We start from the raw sequence: 20,428 nt of genomic DNA, 5'->3' as shown, positions 1-20,428 counted from the left end.
CAAACTACTGGGATCATTGGCGCAGTAGGAGAGGAGATATGTCAAAATGAAAAAGTTACTTACAGACTGGAAACAGTGCCACTGTCATCTTGAAACCAGCGGGGCAACCCCCCGCGGCCCCTCCTTTGTTTGCCCAGGCGGTGGCTCTCTCGGGCCGGAGCGCGTGTCCAGCCGCCCCGGGTAGCGAGGGGCTAGCCGGGCACCGAGGGCTCGGCATCTGACCGCTCGCGGAGCACCCGGTGGGCGGCTCATCCCGCTCCAGCTGGGGTCTCTCCATTTTCAGGGCCCAGAAAGCAACAATAAGCCGATCGGAGCAGCAGCCCGGGCTCTTCTCTCTCATGCCGCCCAACACCCCTCGGGCCCGGGATCACCCCGCCGGGGCCCGCCACGCCCCGATCCTGAGCCCTCCCGGGGCAAGACGCGGAGTGACCAGCGCACCCCGCACGCCCACCGCCCTGCGCGTCTCCCCGCGTTCGCAGCAACCCCCGCCTCACGGTCCGCTGTGCTCGGACGGACGGCCACCGTAGAGAAGCCCCGTGGCCATGCCCGCCGGGGGTCCCGGGGTTTGGGAGCCGGGGGTCGGCGCAGGGAGGGGGCCGCGCCGTCTCCCCGCGGGCACCCGCCTCCCCCGAGCTCCCGGTCTTTGTGTGCAAACTAAGTGCGGGAGGCGAACCCACCTCGGCGCGCGCACAAAGGCGCTCGGCTCCCTCCGCGGCGCTCGCTCCGGGGCTGCGGCGGCGCTCGGGGGCTCCCCGCGGCTCTGGGCGGCAGCGGCGGCGCGGACGCGGCTCAGACGGCGGCTGCGGCCCGTCCGACGCAGGACAGCTCTTCACACCCGCGGCCCCGCGCGTCCGAATTAAGCGGCGGGGCGGGCAGGGGGCGTGGCGACGCCGCGGAGGCCCCGCCCCGGCCCCGCCCCTCCCCTCCGCGCTGGCCCTGGGCCCGCGCTCTCTCTGCCGCTGGGAGCGACGAGAAAGTCTCCGGGTTTGGTTCCGGGAGGTTTTCCCAGTGTTGGATTAGTTTGGTTGGCTTCGGAACTCTCGAAAGAGAAGAGGAAATGTTGGGAGAACAAAACTACGTGTCACCGGATGAGAGAGATGGGAAATCAAAGGTGGCTGGTGGGTGTCTGGCCTCCTTCTCTACGTCTGTGATGGTCTGAGAACACTGTCTCGAAAGAAAACTCAAAAGGAGTTACAAGGAAAAGGAAACAGATTTGATGTAATTCTACAAATGTCAAGCAAGGGCTTGAAACCCAGTGACCTGGGAATTTTCTCATATTCCTCACTCCCTTTCTCTTCCTCCCCATCAAAAGGTAATTGGATATTTTAATCTGTGCGCAAGGAGAAAAGGGTTTGTTTTACCTCTTTTTACTCTCTGGTGTGTTTTTTGTTTTTCAGCTCTCTTAGAGTAAATTACTTCTCTATCCAACCCTAAGACTACCTGAATCTTAATAGATACAAAAATGGGTGATACCTGTTTCAGGGTCACAAACAAGGACAGGTTGATGGATGCTAGATCAAAAGTGATTTAATTTTCTTGGAAACAGATTACTGAGTGTTTATTTATTGGGAAGCTTTTTAGACTAAAACAGCTTGGTCATGATTACAGAAAAGTCATATCAATTATGCATTTCAATAAACAAATTACTCCTTTATAGGACCTGGCCATTCTTAGGTCCCAGAAGCCCAACAAGGGGTAGAATCACCAGCCACAGGATTTAGAGGGGAAAAAAGCTCCTCTTGGCCCAAGAAACTGCCCTGTGTAAACTTCATCCACGGTGTTTCCCACCAGTCTTCCTTCTCTCCCCTTTGCATTGTGCTATTTCTATTCTTGGCAATGGGTTCCCCTGTCACCAAACCAGAACCTTGGATCCAGCCTAGATTGTCCCCTCACTCTTCACATGAAATTCAATTCCAAGTCCTGTGCATTCTACAGGATGCCTATCCCCATCTGGCACTGCCACAATTGACTTTTGGAGTCTGTCACCATACTGTGGCACTGGTCTCCCAACTCTCCCCAGCCTCCAATCTAATACACTCTTTTTCTCCAAACTGCTTCCCCGGTGACCTTTCCAAGTGCAAATATACCTGGGTTCTTCCTCTCCTTAAATGAGGTGCCAGATTTCTATTACGTGATTAAGTCCAAGCTCCTTAGTACAATACCCGGAAGGTCAACCTTAACCACTTCTGTGAACTCTTCCTACATCCCTCAATCACCCATAGCTTCACTCAGCCAGGTACTATATTTGCTAAATGGCCCTGCTCTGTTAATATGACGACTGGACGAAAGAATGTCACCTTTTATGCTCTTCCCCGTGCCTCCTCTCTGCCCAACACACCTTATCCTCCACCCCTTCATCTCCTAAGAACTTCTCTCCTCTCTGAGGTTCCTCTTAAAAGCCTTCCCTCTCCTGCTCAAACTGAATGGACCTTATCTGTCTTCCCCACACCTAACACAGACTTGTAATTATTGCATTGCAGAATTGGTGCATGGTATACTAGTATATACTGGTACATGTCTTTACATCTTTGTGCTTAACAAAGTGTCTGGCATATAAGAAGTGTTAGGGAGTAAATTGTGTCCCCACCCCCAAATTCATATGTTGAAACTCCAACCCTCAATGTGACTATTTGGAGATAGGGCCTTTAGAGAGATGATTAAGGTTAAATGAGATCATAAGGGCAAGGGCCTAATCCAGTAGGACTGGTGACCTTTTAAGAAGAGGAAGAGACACCAGAGATTTCACTCAGCCTGCACACACACAGAGAAGAAGCCATGTGAGGGCACAGCTACTAGTAGAAAGCTGCCATCTGCAAGCCAGGAAGAGGTCTCACCAGAAACCAACCCTGCCAGCACCTTGATCTTGAACTTCCAGCCTCCAGAACTATGACAACAAAAATTTCTGTTGTTTAAGCCACTGTTATGGGAGCCCAAGAAGACTAATAACTAGATGCACATTAGCCTCTAGTTCTAATCTTAGAAAAGCACTAACCTATCAATGAGCCTGTAATGTCCCCTCAAAGCAGGTGGACAAACTTCTATGATGCCAGCACAGTGGACAGTGTCTGGGTATGGTAAGTGACCGCACACCCTTTTCCCTGTCCCATGAGAGAAATAGAAACATGCTACTTATTCCATAGTCTGAGATATAAATGTCCATAGGCTCTCAGCCATGGCCCTTCTCTTGTATCAGGAACAATAATTTCTCTTAAACCAAAAACAATAAGAGGAGATCAAACATTACTTTGAACTTCTTACATCAAAGCTTCATTAAGAGGCAGGACACCAACACTCATTTATTAAATCCACTGTTTGGGGGCTGAATATTTCACATTCTTTAGGAATCTTAGAGGGGTTTTGATCCATGAAGGATCAAGTATCCAATTTGGTTTGAAGTCCCTGGGGTCACTGTGGGTGGACCCCAGAAATAAGAACTTTACGGTTATAGACTATAGTGGTATTTATTTTTATATCCATACCATCTACCAACAGTGCCTGGAACATAAATGCATGGTAGATGTTTGTTGAATGAATAAGCCTGGATTTTTAGGGCACAGCTAGACTCTTCATGGTGATGCCAGGTGACACCAAACTCCCAGCCTGAGTCTAATGTCCTGTAGATTTTATATTATGCTTGTGGACAGGGCTCCAGGAAAAAGGTCAGGTGAGCCAGTGGCCCAGGCACCTAGTGCTCTACATGGGTCTCTGCTCCTGGGCTAACACTTTATCACGTGTGTGGAGGGTTTTTGTGATTTGCCTTCTCCAAATACAAAACAAAGAAAATACTGCTCTGAATAATTTTTTGAGTCACTTAACTGATCACTGATGGCAGATTCTCTAGTCTCACATTACTGGAAAACATACATGATAATTTTCCATCCTATAATACCCACAGGATTACTCATATACTCTGCTTTAGCATCACCCTTTAGCTTTGACATCTGGGGGCCTTTAAATTCATTCCTAAGGAAAACTGAAGAAAGCAGAGATGAACATTAGGGGACATAAAGTGGAGCAAAGAAAATCAATTTGGAATGTTGTTTTTTTAATGTCCTACTTTGGTCATTTACCAATGCACAATCTTCACTTTGTTTTTTGCCCTAACCATCATCCTGAAGAGCTCCAAAGAAATGAAACAAAGCTCTAGAGAAGGAAATTTATTTCTATGTGAATATTCTTTTGTATCTTAAATTTTGCACTGTATACATGGAATTTGAATAATCATGCAAAAATATATAGTTTTAATTTTAAAATCATATTTGAAGTCATGTTCTTTAATATCTGTATTAATTATCTTTTACTGTATAACAAATCACCTCAAAGGGTAATGGCTTGAAATAAGAACTAATGATTTGCTCACAATGCTGTGGGTTGGCAATTTGGGTAAGGCTAAGTCATGGCAGTTCATTTTTGCTTCATTTGGTCTTAGCTAGGCTCTATCGTGCATCTGCAGTCAGTTGGGAGGTCAACTAGGGACCAGCTTGTCCTGGGTAGCCTCAAAGTCCAGATGTTAACTGGAGCTATTTGCTTGGCTGCCTCAGATGCCCCTCACACAGCTCTCAACTGACTCACTATGATCTCTTCACAGGGCAGCTGGGCCCAAGAGGGTGAAAGAGGAAGCTGTAAGGCCTCATGAGGTCTAGCCCAAAGATCATTCTGTTGTATTCCACCACTCAAAAATATCACAGAGCCAGCCCAAATCCAAGGTTTGGAAAAATGAACTCTACCCCTCAATGGTAGAAGAGGTAATCATATTACAAAGGGACAGGAGTACTAAAATAGGGGGATTTTGTGGCTATCTTTGCAAATAATCTTCCCCTGAATCAGTTGTGGAACTACACAAAAGAGGATAACCATGACAGTTGATAACAGTAGTCTCAAGGGAAACCGTTCTGATTATAAATAAGCCAAAAGTCCTTTCTGATTGAACATAATAAAACCCACAATAGATTCAATAAAGAACTAAGGCTTTAGGTCTCTAAAGAAGCTAAGATTGACCAGATTCTAAATGGGTGTATTATTTATTGCTGCATAACTAATTAACATATATTAGCTTATCCTTGCTTTAGTTCACACACTCCCTGGTGGGGTTCTTTGCTCAAGACCCCCAAAACAGAAATCAAGATCTCATCAGAACTCGCAGCTCAACTCATGTGGAGCTTGAGGTCCTGCTGGCTGAATTCAGTTCCTCGTGGTTGTAGGACTGGAGCCTCCGTTTCCTTACTGACTGTCAACTAGGAGCCATTCTCAGCTCCTAAAGGCTGTCCACATGTTACCATGTGGCCCTCTCCATCATCAAGTCAGCAATGGCACAAGAAATCTTTCTGGTGTTCCCAACCTCCACCTCCCTGGGTCTATGCTTCTAGACCGTGATTTACAGTATTCACATGATTAGGTAAGGCCCACTCAGATCATCTATCTTAAGTAACTAATTTGAGAACTTACATTTGCAAAATCCCTGCACAGTAGTACCTAAATTATTGTATGATTGAATAATTGGGAGAAGGTGTGTATAACATGGAGGACCAGAAATCTTGGAGCCTATCTTAGAATTCTGCGCACATCATCAGGAATATAGATAGATGGATAGGCACATAGACAGACAGATGTTCCTTAATATAAAACATATAATGTGAGGGCAGCCAGAAGATGGGAGCATTGGGGAGATATCCCATACAAGTTTATCAGTTACTTAGGTAAACCAGAAGCCAGGTAGAAGAAAGAATTCTGATTAGGTAACAGCCTAGCTCCCTCCCATGCAGCTCAATAGATAGTAAGTTTTCATTAAATCCTGATGACTTGATTACTGAAAAAATAAAGACATAGTTAAGAATATTAGCTAATTTTATCACCTAAGTAGCAAAATATGAATATAATAGCATTCCTTTTATTTTGCTTAGTTTGTACTGTTGTTCCATGGTAACACAATGTTCTAGTGTTTCTGTTGCTGCCCAATACTTTTCAATGGAGAGACTCATAGAACTCACTTGTAGAAAATTTTTGTCAAAAGATGTATGGCTTGCCAAATAAATATAGTATGTACCTTTTAAAATTAGTAGTACTTAGAAAGGGTCAAAATTATATAACCAAATCAAGAAGGATGTGTTATAAGTGAAATCCTGAGCTGCTGTGTTAAAATACTGGTAGTCTCTTTGCATGAGCATTCATGAGCAAAGGAATGGAATAATTTCATTAAATATGCTAATAATACCAATAATAAAAATGAACATCCTCCCCTTTAATAGTTATCTTCTACAACATGTTTTGCAAACCTAACATCAGTGGTGGAGTTCATAATGTAACTGAACACTAATGTTTCTAGACAGTTTAAAGTTTAGGAGTTTTAATTTCAATGTGTTCCCTAAAATGCTTAATTTAGTTTTAACAAAACACTTGCTCTTTGTTATTTATAATTTTAAAATCAAAGGTACTCTATAAAATGGTGATTCAAATGTGTAACTAAATATCACCTAAGAATCAAGAGAAACAGCTGTTAGTCACATAAACAACTATTAAATGATGCAAAGACATAAGTTTTATGTCTTATTCTTTACATAAATCAGAAACCAGAAAGAAAGGATTTCCTGAGAGTCTTCCTGTATATTAAAACTAAAATTTCCAAAAAGCAGAGAAGGGGATAAACACTGAAACTCTCATCCTGTTAAAAATATTAAGATATCTTAATAGTAGATAATAATGAGTAAACATACCATCTCTCCATTTAAGCATAATAAAGACAATTTCTGTATATTTCCTAATTCAAATAACTAACATATAAGAACAATGGCCAATTCACTGAGAACATTCTAGATTTTGCTCAAACATCTTATTCTTCTTTCTGCTATACATTCCAGATACACACATTTCTATTAACAGGATGTATCCCTTAAAACTCTTGTATTGGTAGTACCTACTTGAATGCCATTTATATATACTCACCTACCTTTTAAATGATGCCTTAAAATAAGTTTATGGAGTATTGAAATGTAGACTAACCTGGGGTAAAAGAGATCTCAATCCTGGCTCTGCTCCTGGCTCTGCAATCCTAATTCTGTGACTTTGGACAAGATATTTAATTCACTGTTTCCTCTGGGTTTAATTCTTAATGATTGTATAGCAAGATATAGACATAATCTTCCATATAAAAATTGCAGCACTCTAGTATACATATATATGTATACATACATGTATATATACAAAGGTGTGTGTATGTATACATATATATATCTATAATAATAAAAGGGTAATATGCTAATTAGACCAGACATCTTTCAGATGTCCTTCCTGACGAAGCCTGGGCCCAAGGGAAGCCATCCCAGGTCCCATGTGCCTGCAGGTGGCCCGAGGGAAGCCAGCCCAGATCCTGGGTGCCTGTGGGGGCGGCTGGAGGAGGGAAGCATCCCGGATCCCAGGTGCCGGAGGGAAGCCAGGGCCAGCAGCCAGGGTAAGGAAGGCCTACTCTTGCACAAATTTTTGTGCATTGGGCCTCTAGTCTATACTAATAAAAGGGTAATATGCTAATTAGACCAGACATCTTCTGGATGTCCTTCCAGACAAAGCCATAGTTGCAGGGCCGAGGCAGTTAGGGTGATCAGACTGGCAGGGGAGAGCAGTTAGGGAGATCAGGCCAGCAGGGGAGGGCAGTTAGGGAGATCAGGCTGGCAGGGGAGGGCAGTTAGGGGTGACCAGAGTGGCAGGCAGAGAGGTTAGGGGTGATCAGGCAGGCAAGTAGAGGCGGTTAGGAGTGATCAGGCCAGCAGGAGAACAGTTAGGGGCATGAGGCAGGCAGGCAGAGTGGTTAGGGGTGATCAGGCAGGCGAGCAGTAGAGTGGTTAGGAGCCAGTGGTTCTGGATTGTGAGAAGGTGCAGGTTGGGCTGAAGGACTCCCCTTGCCCTGTGCACAAATTTCACCAGGCCTCTAGTAATAATAATATTAAAAGCATAATATGCTAATTAGACCAGGCAGCTGAACAACACTCTGAACAACCTTCTGGATGAAGCCGGGGCTGCGAGGGCTGAGCCCCTTGCATGAATTTTGTGCATCGGGCCTCTCGTATATATATAAAAGTTATAGTACTGATAGTGTTTCTGTTGCTGGCCAGGCTTGGCTAGAAAGGAGGTCTGTTCAATCCACTTTGAGTTTCCAAGTAAAGTCCAAACTGCAGTTAAAGTTAAATCTTGCCAGAGAAAGTTTGCTTATTAACTTTGCTTAGAGAACTGTATCACCCAGACATTGAAGTCCAAATTACTGGGCTTGAGTGGTAACATTCTTCTATTTCTTCTGCCCAATTTTAACATGAATTAAAAGTCTATCTAATGTTAGCTTTAGCTAGATAATGTTAATATGAATAAAAATTTGCACTTTATAAGGAGAAAGAATGAATGAGAAAAGGCTGAATATACTGGGGAATCTGAAGGCAATTTCTGGAGATGTTTATAATCCTCCCCATTAACCTCACAGACAGCCACTGTTCTTGCTCAAACAACCTGCCTTGTCCTAGTTCCAGCTTGCTCTGATGGCCTCCCTTTTGCAAGTAAACAGCTGAGATACATAGCAGGAAAGGGTACTTTGACACACACCTGCTTTCCCCAGATCATTTCTGTCTACAACAACTGTTAAAGCCATCTGCTATCATCTACATCAGCACATGAAGGACTACTTAAAAGGGTAAAAGAAGGAAAAAATACAAAAGTGTAATGGAAATTATCTTTTTTTAAAGATAAAATTGACAAACTTCTGTCCAAAATGATGAGAGATAGAGACAGACACACAGAGTAGAACAAGTACAACGATATTAGAAATAAAAATGCAGACATAACTATAGGTACCCAAAGGCTAAGAAGAGACTATGAAAACAAACTATGAACAATAACAATTTTATTTGAAAATTTAGATGAAATGGGGGAAGTCCTAGAAAAAGACAACTTCTTAAACCTGACTCAGGATGAAATAGGAAAATGGAATGTTTCATAAGTTTTTAATAAATGGGATCAACAATTAAAATTTTCTCATAGAAGAAGAATAACCTAGTACTAAGGAAATTGGTTTTAAGAATGATTTGCTAATGGCAGTTCTTAGCTTGGCTAGAGATATTTTTAATCTTTTTATTATAGAGACAGTTTATCACCATGACTAACAGAACGCAGAGCTTCTCTTTTCACTCTTCACTTCCCTACTTATCTGTATGCCCCATTTTAATAAGACCCCTAATAATCTTGGTCCCACAACTTTAAGATAATCTTAATTTCCTCTCTCATGCTCCAGATCCACTTAGGTCATCAAAACAAGCCATTGCTTGCTCTGTCATTTCTCTCATATCTATATTTTCCTCTCCACCTCTATCAAGTTCTGCCTGAACCAAAGATACTTAATCCTCCTTGATTGGACATCCACTGGAAGGAATTCTGCTTTACTTCCAAATACCCACACACCAGCAGGCCACATCCACCAGGCTAATCCAGTACAAACTGTACAATGCTTCTCCCCTCAGATCCAGAGCAGTGGCTTTCTTATTAAAATTCAAAATTACTTCTTCCTTTCAGAAATGGTTTCCTTATCATATGATCCAACATTCCTTCTTCTGAGTATGTACCCAAAAGAAATTAAATCAGTACTTCTGGAGATATCAGTACTATCTCCTCTTTGCAGAGTTATTCACAAAATCTAAGACATGGAAACAACCTTAGTGTCCCTCAATGGATGAATGGGTAAAGAAATTGTGCTATGTATATGCAATAGAATATTATCCAGCCATTTATAACATCATGGATGAAGGACATTATGCTAAGTGAAATAAGCCAAACACAAAAATAAAAGAACTGCTTGATCCTCACTTATAAGTAGAATCTAAAAAATTTTGAATACAAAGAAGCAGAGAGTAAAATGGTGGTTACCAGGGATAGGGAGGTAGGGAAAATGGGGAGATGTTATAGTTATATAGGATGAATAAGTCTGGAGATCTAATGTATAGCATGATGACTATAGTTATCAATATTGTATTGTACACTGGAAACTTGTTAAGAGAGTAGATTTTAGGCACTCTCAGGACACACACAAAAAATGGTAATTATATAAGCAAATGATATGTTAATTAGCTTGGCTGTAGTAATCATTTTACTATGTAGTATGTACTTCAAAGATAACCATTTTTATTTTAAAAATTATTTTCTTTCTCCCTAAACAGTTTTCCTAAGGAGCCAATGCTAATTAATTCAACCGAGCTAAATTTATAAAGACTGTGGAAATTTACTCTTATAGAATAATTCATTTTTTCATGAATTATAGTTGCTGATCAGAATTATTATTTTAATAAAAGAACTTTACACATCTTCATAAATATTAGTGTTGTAAGGATTTGGAAAGAGCTAGGTCTTAAATATTATTTATGAATAATATAAAAATAAATGTCTAGATAATTATTGCCTAATTAGCTGTTTTTTTTAATATTTAGTATGAAAATAGATAAGCCAAGTTATGAAAGACTGAATAGTTCTTTTTTCATGAAATTTTTTTAACTGCTATACAATTCTAGATAATAAATTTAATTCAATTTCTGATTTTTCCACCTTCTCAAAATACAAATGAATTCTAAAATGAAACCTTCAGTACTCTATAAAGTGACATGTGGATTTGGAATTAATGTGTTCTTTTATCATATTTATTTATTTATTTATTTAACTCTCCTTAATCTTAATTATGTTAATATAATAGTGCTCTTCTTGCATAATGCTATAGAATTTCTTCTTTTTTTTTTTTTTTTTTGGTTAATCCTCACCTGAGGATATTTTTTCCATTGCTTTTCAGAGAGAGCAGAAGTGAAGGAGAAAGAAAGAAACATCAATGTGAGAGAGACATATCAACCAGTTGCCTCCCCGCACAAGCCCCTGACCAGGGCAGGGAGTGAACTTGCAACTCAGGTACATGCCCTTGACCAGGAATCAAACCAGAGACCCTTCCTTGTGTGGACTGATGCTCTAACCACTGAGAGACATGGGCCACGGCAATGCTATGGATTTTCAAGGGAAGAGTTTACCAGGTAAATATGAAGATGCTGCATACGTGTGAATAGACAACTAAATGATACTAGTAAATATTTATCCAATGCTGCTGCTTTTGTGTTGCTATATTTTTTCTTGCTTTTTTTTTACTTTTAATTTTATTTTATATTGGTTTCAGATGTACCGCTTAGTGGTTAGACAGTCATTTACTTTACATAGTGTTCCCCTCTACATTTCCAGTACCCCACCTGTAAAAAAGCTGTGGTACATGTATATAATGGAAAATTACTTGGCCATAAAAAAGAATAAAATCTTACCATTTGAGACATCATGGATGGATCTAGATACTACTATGCTCAGTCAGAGAAAGGCAAATACAATTCTTACTTATTTATGAGCAAGGTATGACTACCAATAATGGGGGGAAATCAGATTTTTCATGTTATGGAGAAGTCATCAAATCACATAATTAAAAATGCCTTAGGAGAGCAGTGCCATGCCTGGTATAAGAAAGGAATGGTTGCTTTGCCAATCAGAGGGCCAAATATTATGATTAGGTCCACAGTCCAACTGATGTGAGTTAGTGTCCTATATCTCCTGCTTACGAGCTGAATAACCTTGGTTAAGTTGTTCAACTTCCTTAAGACTCCGTTTTCTCATCAGTAAAATTGGGATTTACTTATTTATTTAACAAGTGTTTCTCGAGTACATTCTTTGTTCCAGGCACTATTCTAGTTCCTGAGGATACAACAGTGAATGATACAGAAAAAAATTACTGCCATTATGTATATTTTAGACTCAAACAGGAAAGGAAGGAAGGAAGGAGAAGAAAAACAGAAAAGTAAATAGTTTGTCAGAGAGCCTTCATTATTGCTATGCTATAGAAAAATAATAATAAAGCTGGGAAAGGGGTAGAAAGCGTGGCAGGAATTTGTAATTTTAAATAGAGTGGCAAGGCAAGGTCTCTGAGAAAGTGACATAGAGCAAACACCTGAAGGACGTGAGGCAGCTCCTTGTACAGGCATCTGGAGGGCAAGCTCTCTGAGCAGCTAGCATAGCAAGAGCAGAGGTCTTAAGGCTGGCACACATGACAAATTCAAGGCACAGCAAGGGTCCAGCATGGCCGAGAGCGTGAGCAGGAAATATGGTAGATGATGGGGTCAGAGAGTCATGGAGGGAAGGCAGGACAGATCACATAAGCCCTGTAAACTACTGTGGGGAGTCTGGCTTTTACTCTGAGCAAGCTGGGAAGTCACCAGAGGCTTTGGGACAGAGAAAAGACCTGGTCTGATGTACATTTTAACTGGATCACCTGGTAGCTGGGTTGAAAATAGATTCTAGGAGAACAAAGGTAGACTCAGAACACTGAGAAGGCTGTTGCACTGATCCAGGAGAGAGAGTGTGGTGCTTTGAACAAGAGTGATAAGAAACAATTACATTGTGGATATTTTGAAGGTAGAACCAACAATAGGATTTACAACTGGATTAGATATGGAATGAGAGAAAAAGAGTCAAAGGTGACTCCAAAGTTTTGGGCCTGAGGATCTGGAAGGATGGATTCCTTTTTCTGAGAAGGAGGAGGCTATGAGAGGAACTGCTTATAGAGAGAACAGGAGTTCAGTTTGGGGTATGTTGAGTCCGAGGTGCCACATGATCCAAATGAAGGTATCAAGTAAGTAGTTGGAGATGAGTCCAGAGTTAAGAGGAGAGGTCCCATTGGAGCTAGAAAGTTAGGAGTCATCAGGGGGTTTATGATACTGAATGCCAGGAGGCTGCATATATCACCAAATAAGTGACTGGGCCGTGGGTTATCCTAACAGAGAAGTCAGGGCGATGAGTGAAAACTAGAAAAGTAGACTGAGAATGAATAGCCAGTGAAAGAATGAAAACCAAGAGAGTATGGGCTAAGTAGGTCCTTTGTTTCAAGGAGAGGAGAGTGGCTCACTGTCTCTCACAGGTCCAGTGAGATGGGAACTGAGAGTTGAATGTTGGATTTACCCACTAGAACAGTGGTCGGCAAACCACGGCTCTCGAGCCACATGCGGTTCTTTGGCCCCCTGAGTGTGGCTCTTCCACAAAATACCATGTGCGGGAGCGCACTTACAGTGCGATTAAAACCTCGTGGCCCATGCGCAGAAGTCGGTTTTCGGCCTGGGCGAGTCTATTTTGAAGAAGTGGTGTTAGAAGTGGGGGGTGGACATATAGAGAGGATGAACGAAAGGAGATAGACGAAACAAGTATACAAGACAAGTACGGATGTGAGAGTTGGAAGGGGTCGACCTCAGCGAATGTACCTCAATCAGATTGAGGACGTTTTTAGCAAAGGCCAGCTTAGGAGTACCCTAATTAAGTTAATAACAATGTACCTACCTATATAGTTTCGGTTTAAAAAATTTGGCTCTCAAAAGAAATTTTAATCGTCGTACTGTTGATATTTGGCTCTGTTGACTAATGAGTTTGCCGACCACTGCACTAGAATGTCCCTCATGGAGCAGCAGGGATGGAAACCTGGCTGGAACAGTTCTAAGAAAGAATGGAAGGAGAGGTACTGGAGGCAGCTGGTCTAGGAAACTTTTTCTAGAACAGGAAATGAAGGAGAAGATAGAGCCAAGAAAGGTTCTCTTTCACTGTTTTGTTTGGTTTTTAAAGTGGAAAAAATCAATGGCATGTTGAGATCTGTATTTAATTCTTGTTAGGTTTTTTGTAAGCTGATGGCAATGATCCTTTACAAGAGAAGTAATGATTAACCTTACTGGCCTTTTAAACATGAAACCCAGACCTGGATAAACTGAACACTCTGCTCCAGCCAATTTTCTTCCCTTTGACATGAACACACTAGCTCCCACTTCTGAATGCTGTTGATGCCATTCCCTCTGGCAGGAATGCTGTTCCTCTTCCTTTTTAAACAGATTCAAATTCTAACCATATATTAAGGTTCAGTTCAAGTTCTACTTCCATCAGCAGGCTTTCCCTAACTTTGGTAATCTAGATTGATTGCTTCCTTTATTTTACTTTTATAACACTTAGTATTTGTAAGACACTTTCAAGTACCTCTGTGTGCAAAGGAATGAGCTAGATTTGGGAGGCGAATAAGTTAAATAAGAAGCACAGTGTCCATGCTCAAGAAGCTAACAAACTTGCTATCTGTTGTGCATTATAATATTTTGTACATATCTTTTCCCCCTAATTACCTTGTAAATCTTGAAGGCAGGCGAGAATTAGTGCTTTCATTTTCTCCGTGTTCAGCCCAATGAGAGGGCCATTAGTATGATAAAGTTATTTTAATTATTTAAAATATTACTTCCCAATTATATGAAATAATTACTCCCCAAACCTTAGCTTAATAGTTTATTTCTTCAAACATTTTTATAACAGTTATTTTAAGTCTTTCTAAAAGATGTTAGATATTTCCCTGATGTGTTTTATAAAGGTCCTTAAAGATGATATTTTCAAAAATGATTCTGATCTCCTTGTGGGAGGCAGAACTGGGTATCTTTCTTGGGGACTTTGATAAAGCTGAACTTAGGACATATTGCACATTGCTGCAATAACTGTTCTTAAGACTCAGTTTTATATATAGAAAAATAATCTGATAAGCAGTTCTATGGAGTGATTGGAAACTTGTGTTTCAAAAAATATCAAAGCAAATGAAAAGACAAGAGGCATTGTCTTAACTGAGATTTTCACAATTCCCAGTGCTTTCCTGATGACACAGAGTGAGCCACAGGGACTACTATTGAGGTAGGAAATGTGAATATGCATGTGCTGAAATCACACCAAGAAGATGCTACAGGGTATTGTTCCTCGCCTAGATCGGCCTGGTATAAAGAACAGTGCATGGATCCAGTGAGTGTACTGTTGGCAAGTTTTTGGCAGATTTTCTCCTAGGCTTATTGAAGAACACAAAACTTTATTAAATGAAAGCAGCAATAATGAAAGATACATGTGAGTCCCTTATAATTGTCAGTTAAAGAGAGTGAGGAGTAGGAAAAATAAAGTAAAAGAAGATAAGCAGGTGAGCAGATGAAAGCAAGAGGAGGAAGAGAAGGAAGGGGAGGGGGAGCTATAAGAGAAAAAAGACAGAAGAAGGAAGACAGAGAGGAAGAACTGACTGGGGACAAGAAGGGGGCAGGAGGCAGAAGAGGAAATAAAAAGGCTGAGAAGGAAAAGGAAGTTAGCAGGGAGAAAGACATTGGATATTTTAAGATATTTTTTTAAAGGTCATGCCCTGGTTTTTACTGTGAATTAAAGATTCAGGAAACAAACCTTCCTGTTTCATGTGTGTGATTCTTGTTATGTTCCTCAGAAGCGCTTGTGTATTAAGATAAGAGTATCTGCAAAGAGAAGGGGGTTGCATCTAAAGGCTGGGGCCCTTTCCTCGAAGAAGATAACATGTCTTTTACACTTGAAAAAGGAAGTGAGAGAGAGAGCCTTGGTCTTGCTCAAGAAGGACTCGATCCATGCAAGAGACATAGTCTACATAAAAGGTATACATTAATATGATTTAATGTAACATTGTATGTTCTGTCATTTGAAGCTTAATATATCATAATTTCACAACTGATGGCTTCTTCAAATTGAAACATGGAACCACAGGTTGGGGAAAAACAGGTTTACAGTTGTGGGTACTCTAAATAGAGTTTATTCTTGTATGATTATTTCTTAATTATTATATTGTTTTCCATATGAACAACTGTGAACCTACTTTTGCTCTACCCTGTACATAGTTATCTATATTTGAGTTCAGATAAAAGTAGAGTGCTAAATCCAAAGCCAGGACAGATGAAAAGCCAAGACAAGTTGTCCTGGTAGGGAAGGTATAACACAGCCATGTCTGGGGAAGGTCTGTCAGGAGAATAGACAGAAGAAGTAGGGAACATTCAGGTAGATGCCAAAGAAATAGTATCTACCTGGCTGCGGGTCTCATTGCTGCTCACCATTTAGGTTTTCTAAGTCTCAGGTTGTCTAAAGGGCTACTCCCTGTAATTATCAGAAGGCCATTCCCCCAAAGTGTGGACCCTGACTCTTTAAAGATTTCCTTTCTTGATTTCCAGGTGGGGGAAGCTATGCTGACGTTTACTAATTCCAATTAACCTTAATATGTCTAACAATCTTTTCTAGAAACCTCAATTCCTCAAATTATAATAGTTTATATATAGTTGACCCTTGAACAAACAACATGGGTTTGAACTTTATGGATCTATTCATATGTGAATTTTTTTTCAACAAATACCTATACTGTTCTATCCGTGGTTGGGAGTATTCAGATATGGAGGGCTGACTGTATGCATTGTTCGACACTATTTTATATAAGGGACTTTGTGATCCATGGATTTTGTGATCTGTGAAGGGTCCTGGGACAACTTTGTGCAGATACCAAGAAACTGCTAAGTTTCAGCAGCTCTTGCCTCCTCGCCCCCATTGTCCAAGGGTCAACTCTACAGACTGCTTGTAGGGAGATCGCAAGAGTCTTGGGTCCTACTTTTTTTAAGTACTTTTGATTTTCAAATTGCAGTACATAGAATTTGTGTAAAAGCCCATTTTATTGAGGTAAAATTTACTCTTTGTAATTAATGTACAGATCTATGAATTTTGACAAAGGTATACAGCTGTATAATCACCACCACAACTAAGATAGAGAATATTTCCATCACCTGAAAAAGTTGCCTGTTGCTCCTTTGTGATCAGTGCTCTCCTCCCACCTCTAGTCTCTACAACTACTCCTCTGATTTTTATCTATAGTTTTTACTCTTCCAGAATGCTGAACAAATGGTATTATATGCTTTTTATTCTTTTTTACATAGCTTTTTTTCACTTAACATAATACTTTGAGATTCATCCATGTTCTAGGACATATAAGTAGTTTGGTTATGTTATTGCCAAGAAGTATCCCATTGTACAGATATACCACAATGTATCCATTTACAGTTGCTGAATGTGTAGAATATTTCTAGTTTTGGGTGACTATGAATAAAGTTGCTATAAACATCTCATAGAGGTCTTTAGAAGCACCTACATGTTCATTTCTCCTGGGTAAATACCTAGGAGTGCGATAATTGTTTTATATGATGCTATGAGTTGAATTGTGCTCCCCAAAAAGAACAGGTTTAAGTCCTCATCCCCAGAATGTAATCTTATTTGGAAATAAAGTCATTCCCATGTAATTGATTGATGAGATCATATTGGAGTAGGGTGGGTACTTAATCTAATATGACTGGTGTCCTCATAAGAAGAGGGGAAGAGATACAAAAGCAGAGATACACAAGAACAGTGGTTGGCAAACCGTGGCTCTCGAACCACATGCGGCTCTTTGGCCCCTTGAGTGTGACTCTTCCACAAAATACCATGTGCGGGTGCGCACGTACAGTGCGATTGAAACTTCATGGCCCAAGCGCAGAAGTCGGTTTTCGGCCTGGGCGAGTCTATTTTGAAGAAGTGGTGTTAGAAGAAGTGGGGGGTGTCGGTCGGTTGGTGACCAGAGACGCGGCGCAGGCGGGCCACGGGATACGCAGCGTGGGGAAGGTACATAGTTTTGAGGTACATTCGCTGAGGTCGACCCCTTCCAACTCTCCCATTCACACTAGTCTATCTGAAACAAGTATACAAGACGAGTGTGGATGGGAGAGTTGGAAGGGGTCGACCTCAGCGAACGTACCTCAATCAGATTGAGGACGTTTTTAGCAAAGGCCAGCTTAGGAGTGCCCTAATTAAGTTAATAACAATGTACCTACCTATATAGTTTCGGTTTAAAAAATTTGGCTCTCAAAAGAAATTTCAATCGTTGTACTGTTGATATTTGGCTCTGTTGCCTAATGAGTCGACCACTGCACAAGAAGAATATGGCCATGTGACAACAGAGGCAAAGGTTGGAGTGATGCATCAAGGAATGCTAAGAATTTCTGGCAATAAATGTGGGTCTATTTCTGGACTTTTTATTCTTTTTCATGTGTAAATATATATATCCTTTTATCAATACCACACAATATTACTTGTTTTGCTTTATATAGTACAGTTGTCCCCCATATAGAGACTATATTCCAAGACCCCCAATAGATGCCTGAAACCTTGGATAGTGCCAACTCTCTATTTTCTATGTGGTTCCCTATACATACTATCTTTTCACTTAAAGGAAGCACTTTATGTCTCCTCTTCAGCTTATCTGAATTGCCAGCATCATTACTCTGATGCTTTGGGGCCATCATTAAGTAAAATAAGTGTGACTTGAACACAAGTATTTCGATACTGTGACAGTAGATCTGATAACCAAGATGATTACTAAATGACTAATGTGTGGGGAGCATGAACAGTATGAAAACACTGGACAAAGGGATGATTCAGGTCCTGGGTGGGACAGAGCAGAACACTGTGAGATTTCATCTCACTACTATGAATTTTTTATTTCTGGAATTTTTGGACCACAGTTGACCAAGGGTAACTGAAACCTCAGAAAGCAAAACTACATATAAAGGGGATAACTATAGGTCTTACAATCAGGCACTCTGCATCAATCAGCTTCGTTCTTCAAAATTATTTTGGTTCTGCTAAGTCCTTTGCTTTTCCTAGTACACATTTTAGAATCAACATGCCAATTTTTTTTTCCCAAAAGAATTGTTGGGATTTTGAGATTGTATTAAACCTATAGGTAATTTGGGGGAGAACTGGCATCTTAATACTTAGTCTTTTAAACCATAAGCATGCTATATCTTTCTGTTTATTCAAATCTTACAAATGATTTGTTATAGTTATCCCTACATATTTCATAGTTTTGATGCTATTGTAAAGGATAAATTTTAAAATTTTAATATTATTTATTACAATTATTTATTGTAGTATATAGAAATACAATTGATTTCCATATAGACCTTGTATCCTATGAACTTGATAAATTCTCATGCTACTTCTAGTAGTTTATTTGAGAGTCCCTTGGGATTTTTAATGTAGATAATCATGTCATTTGCAATAAAGAGAGTTTTCTTTCTTAGGTTCACTGTTTGTTTGTTTTTAATTTGGCATTTCTTTCAGGGGACTCCAGGAAAAGAAGGCATATCTACAGCAAATGAGAAGAATCAGATCCAGTTCTATGTTTATATGCTGACAAAACCTACATTAAACTGCTGCTTCATTAACTGCATTCATTTTTCAATTTTCTGTGAGACTGACTGCCTGTGTCAGTTGTGCTCTGTGACTGATTCCTGTGCAGACTCTTTGGTTCTAAGCTCCAAAATACTCAAACTATAATGTTCACTTTGGATGAAATATTTCCTCCTGTGGCCACTTTTTAAAACATATACAAAATGGAACTTTTGTGGCTAGACATAAGCCAAATGCTACAGGGCAAGGGAAAATTAAAGCAAGACATTTGATTAAAGAGTTTAAGATCAGGGAACTAAAGAATGTAAAGGACAAAAAGGAAGCTAACAGTTAGGCTGGAAATCTATTAAAGGAAACAGGATACATGGCCTTGAGAACTCCCCTAGATTCCCAGACTAGAAGCATATGCCAATTGAGGTGGGGGAAGAGAGGAAGAAGAATAAACAGGATTTGAAACGGAGGGATTCAGATGCTGTGAGGCTTTCCCAGCCGATGTGGGAAATGAGCCCTGCTCCATTCACAGTGTGCTCACAGGCGTTGAAACCAGAATGTGGAGAGCACAAAATAGGGGAGGGGAACTTCTTGAGGCTAGAAAAGATCTACAGAAATATCTGGCAGTTAGAGGATTTGTCAAAACAATGCAAACTAACAAAATATATTTGAATTGTTCTGGGACCCCCCCAGCTAGTTTCTCTTGAAGCTCATTACATAACACATTTTAAATTACCAGAGAAACTACCCCTATCTATACCAAGAAAGTTTTTCCACGGTCTTTCCATAAAGTAATATACCTAGTACTATTTTTAATCTTAATTATTCTATCAACACTTTAATGAAGTCTGTCTTTCAACATTGATTCAACAAGCATTTATACATCCATGCCGGGGCCAGGCAGAAATATTTTAGGACCCTAAGAATATGGATATTAATAGAGTTCACTGCCCTCTGCAAGGGAACAGGGCAATGGAAGAGACAGACAACAAAGTAACCAGTTATGGTCCCATAAAATGTGATGGACAAACAGCCAGGAGCCAGGATGAGGGATTCTTAACCCAGACTGGAGAGGCGCGTCAGAGAAAGCTTCCCAGAGGAGTCTGCCCCTAATAAGTATGTTAAAGGGTCTGTACACTCAAAAGTCCTTTATCGGCTGTTGGTTCAGATAGATGGGCAGTTAATCAGAACGATAAATTATATAAAAATAACGGATGCCTTAAACACTTAATTTAAACAGTAACATATACAGGGCATTTGTTCGCCAGGTTACTTGATTGTAGGGTCAAGGTTTTCTTTTAAACATAAGCCTTCTACTTGGAGTTCCCTTGTTTCCTTTGCCACAAAG

General features: G+C 40.5%; 1 protein-coding gene across 3 annotated transcripts in view; it reads right to left on the bottom strand.

Moving 5' to 3' along the window:
* Positions 1–20,428, bottom strand: part of FAM107B (family with sequence similarity 107 member B) — a gene marked incomplete at its 5' end in the record, with an annotated part of 275,235 nt that overhangs the window by 81,179 nt on the left and 173,628 nt on the right. The window contains one exon of one of the 3 annotated variants that reach the window (XM_081096606.1): positions 678–843. The exons of 1 other annotated variant lie outside the window; for it this stretch is intronic. Coding sequence is in view for 1 of the 2 variants with exons in the window: in XM_081096604.1 (XP_080952730.1) it covers positions 64–340 (277 nt within the window). One more of the 3 variants, XM_081096604.1, reaches the window with a different exon arrangement.

This window comes from Myotis nattereri (genome assembly GCF_964212035.1).
Source record: "Myotis nattereri genome assembly, chromosome: 1".
Lineage (NCBI taxonomy): Eukaryota > Metazoa > Chordata > Mammalia > Chiroptera > Vespertilionidae > Myotis > Myotis nattereri.
This window is presented reverse-complemented; position numbering and strand designations above follow the sequence as displayed.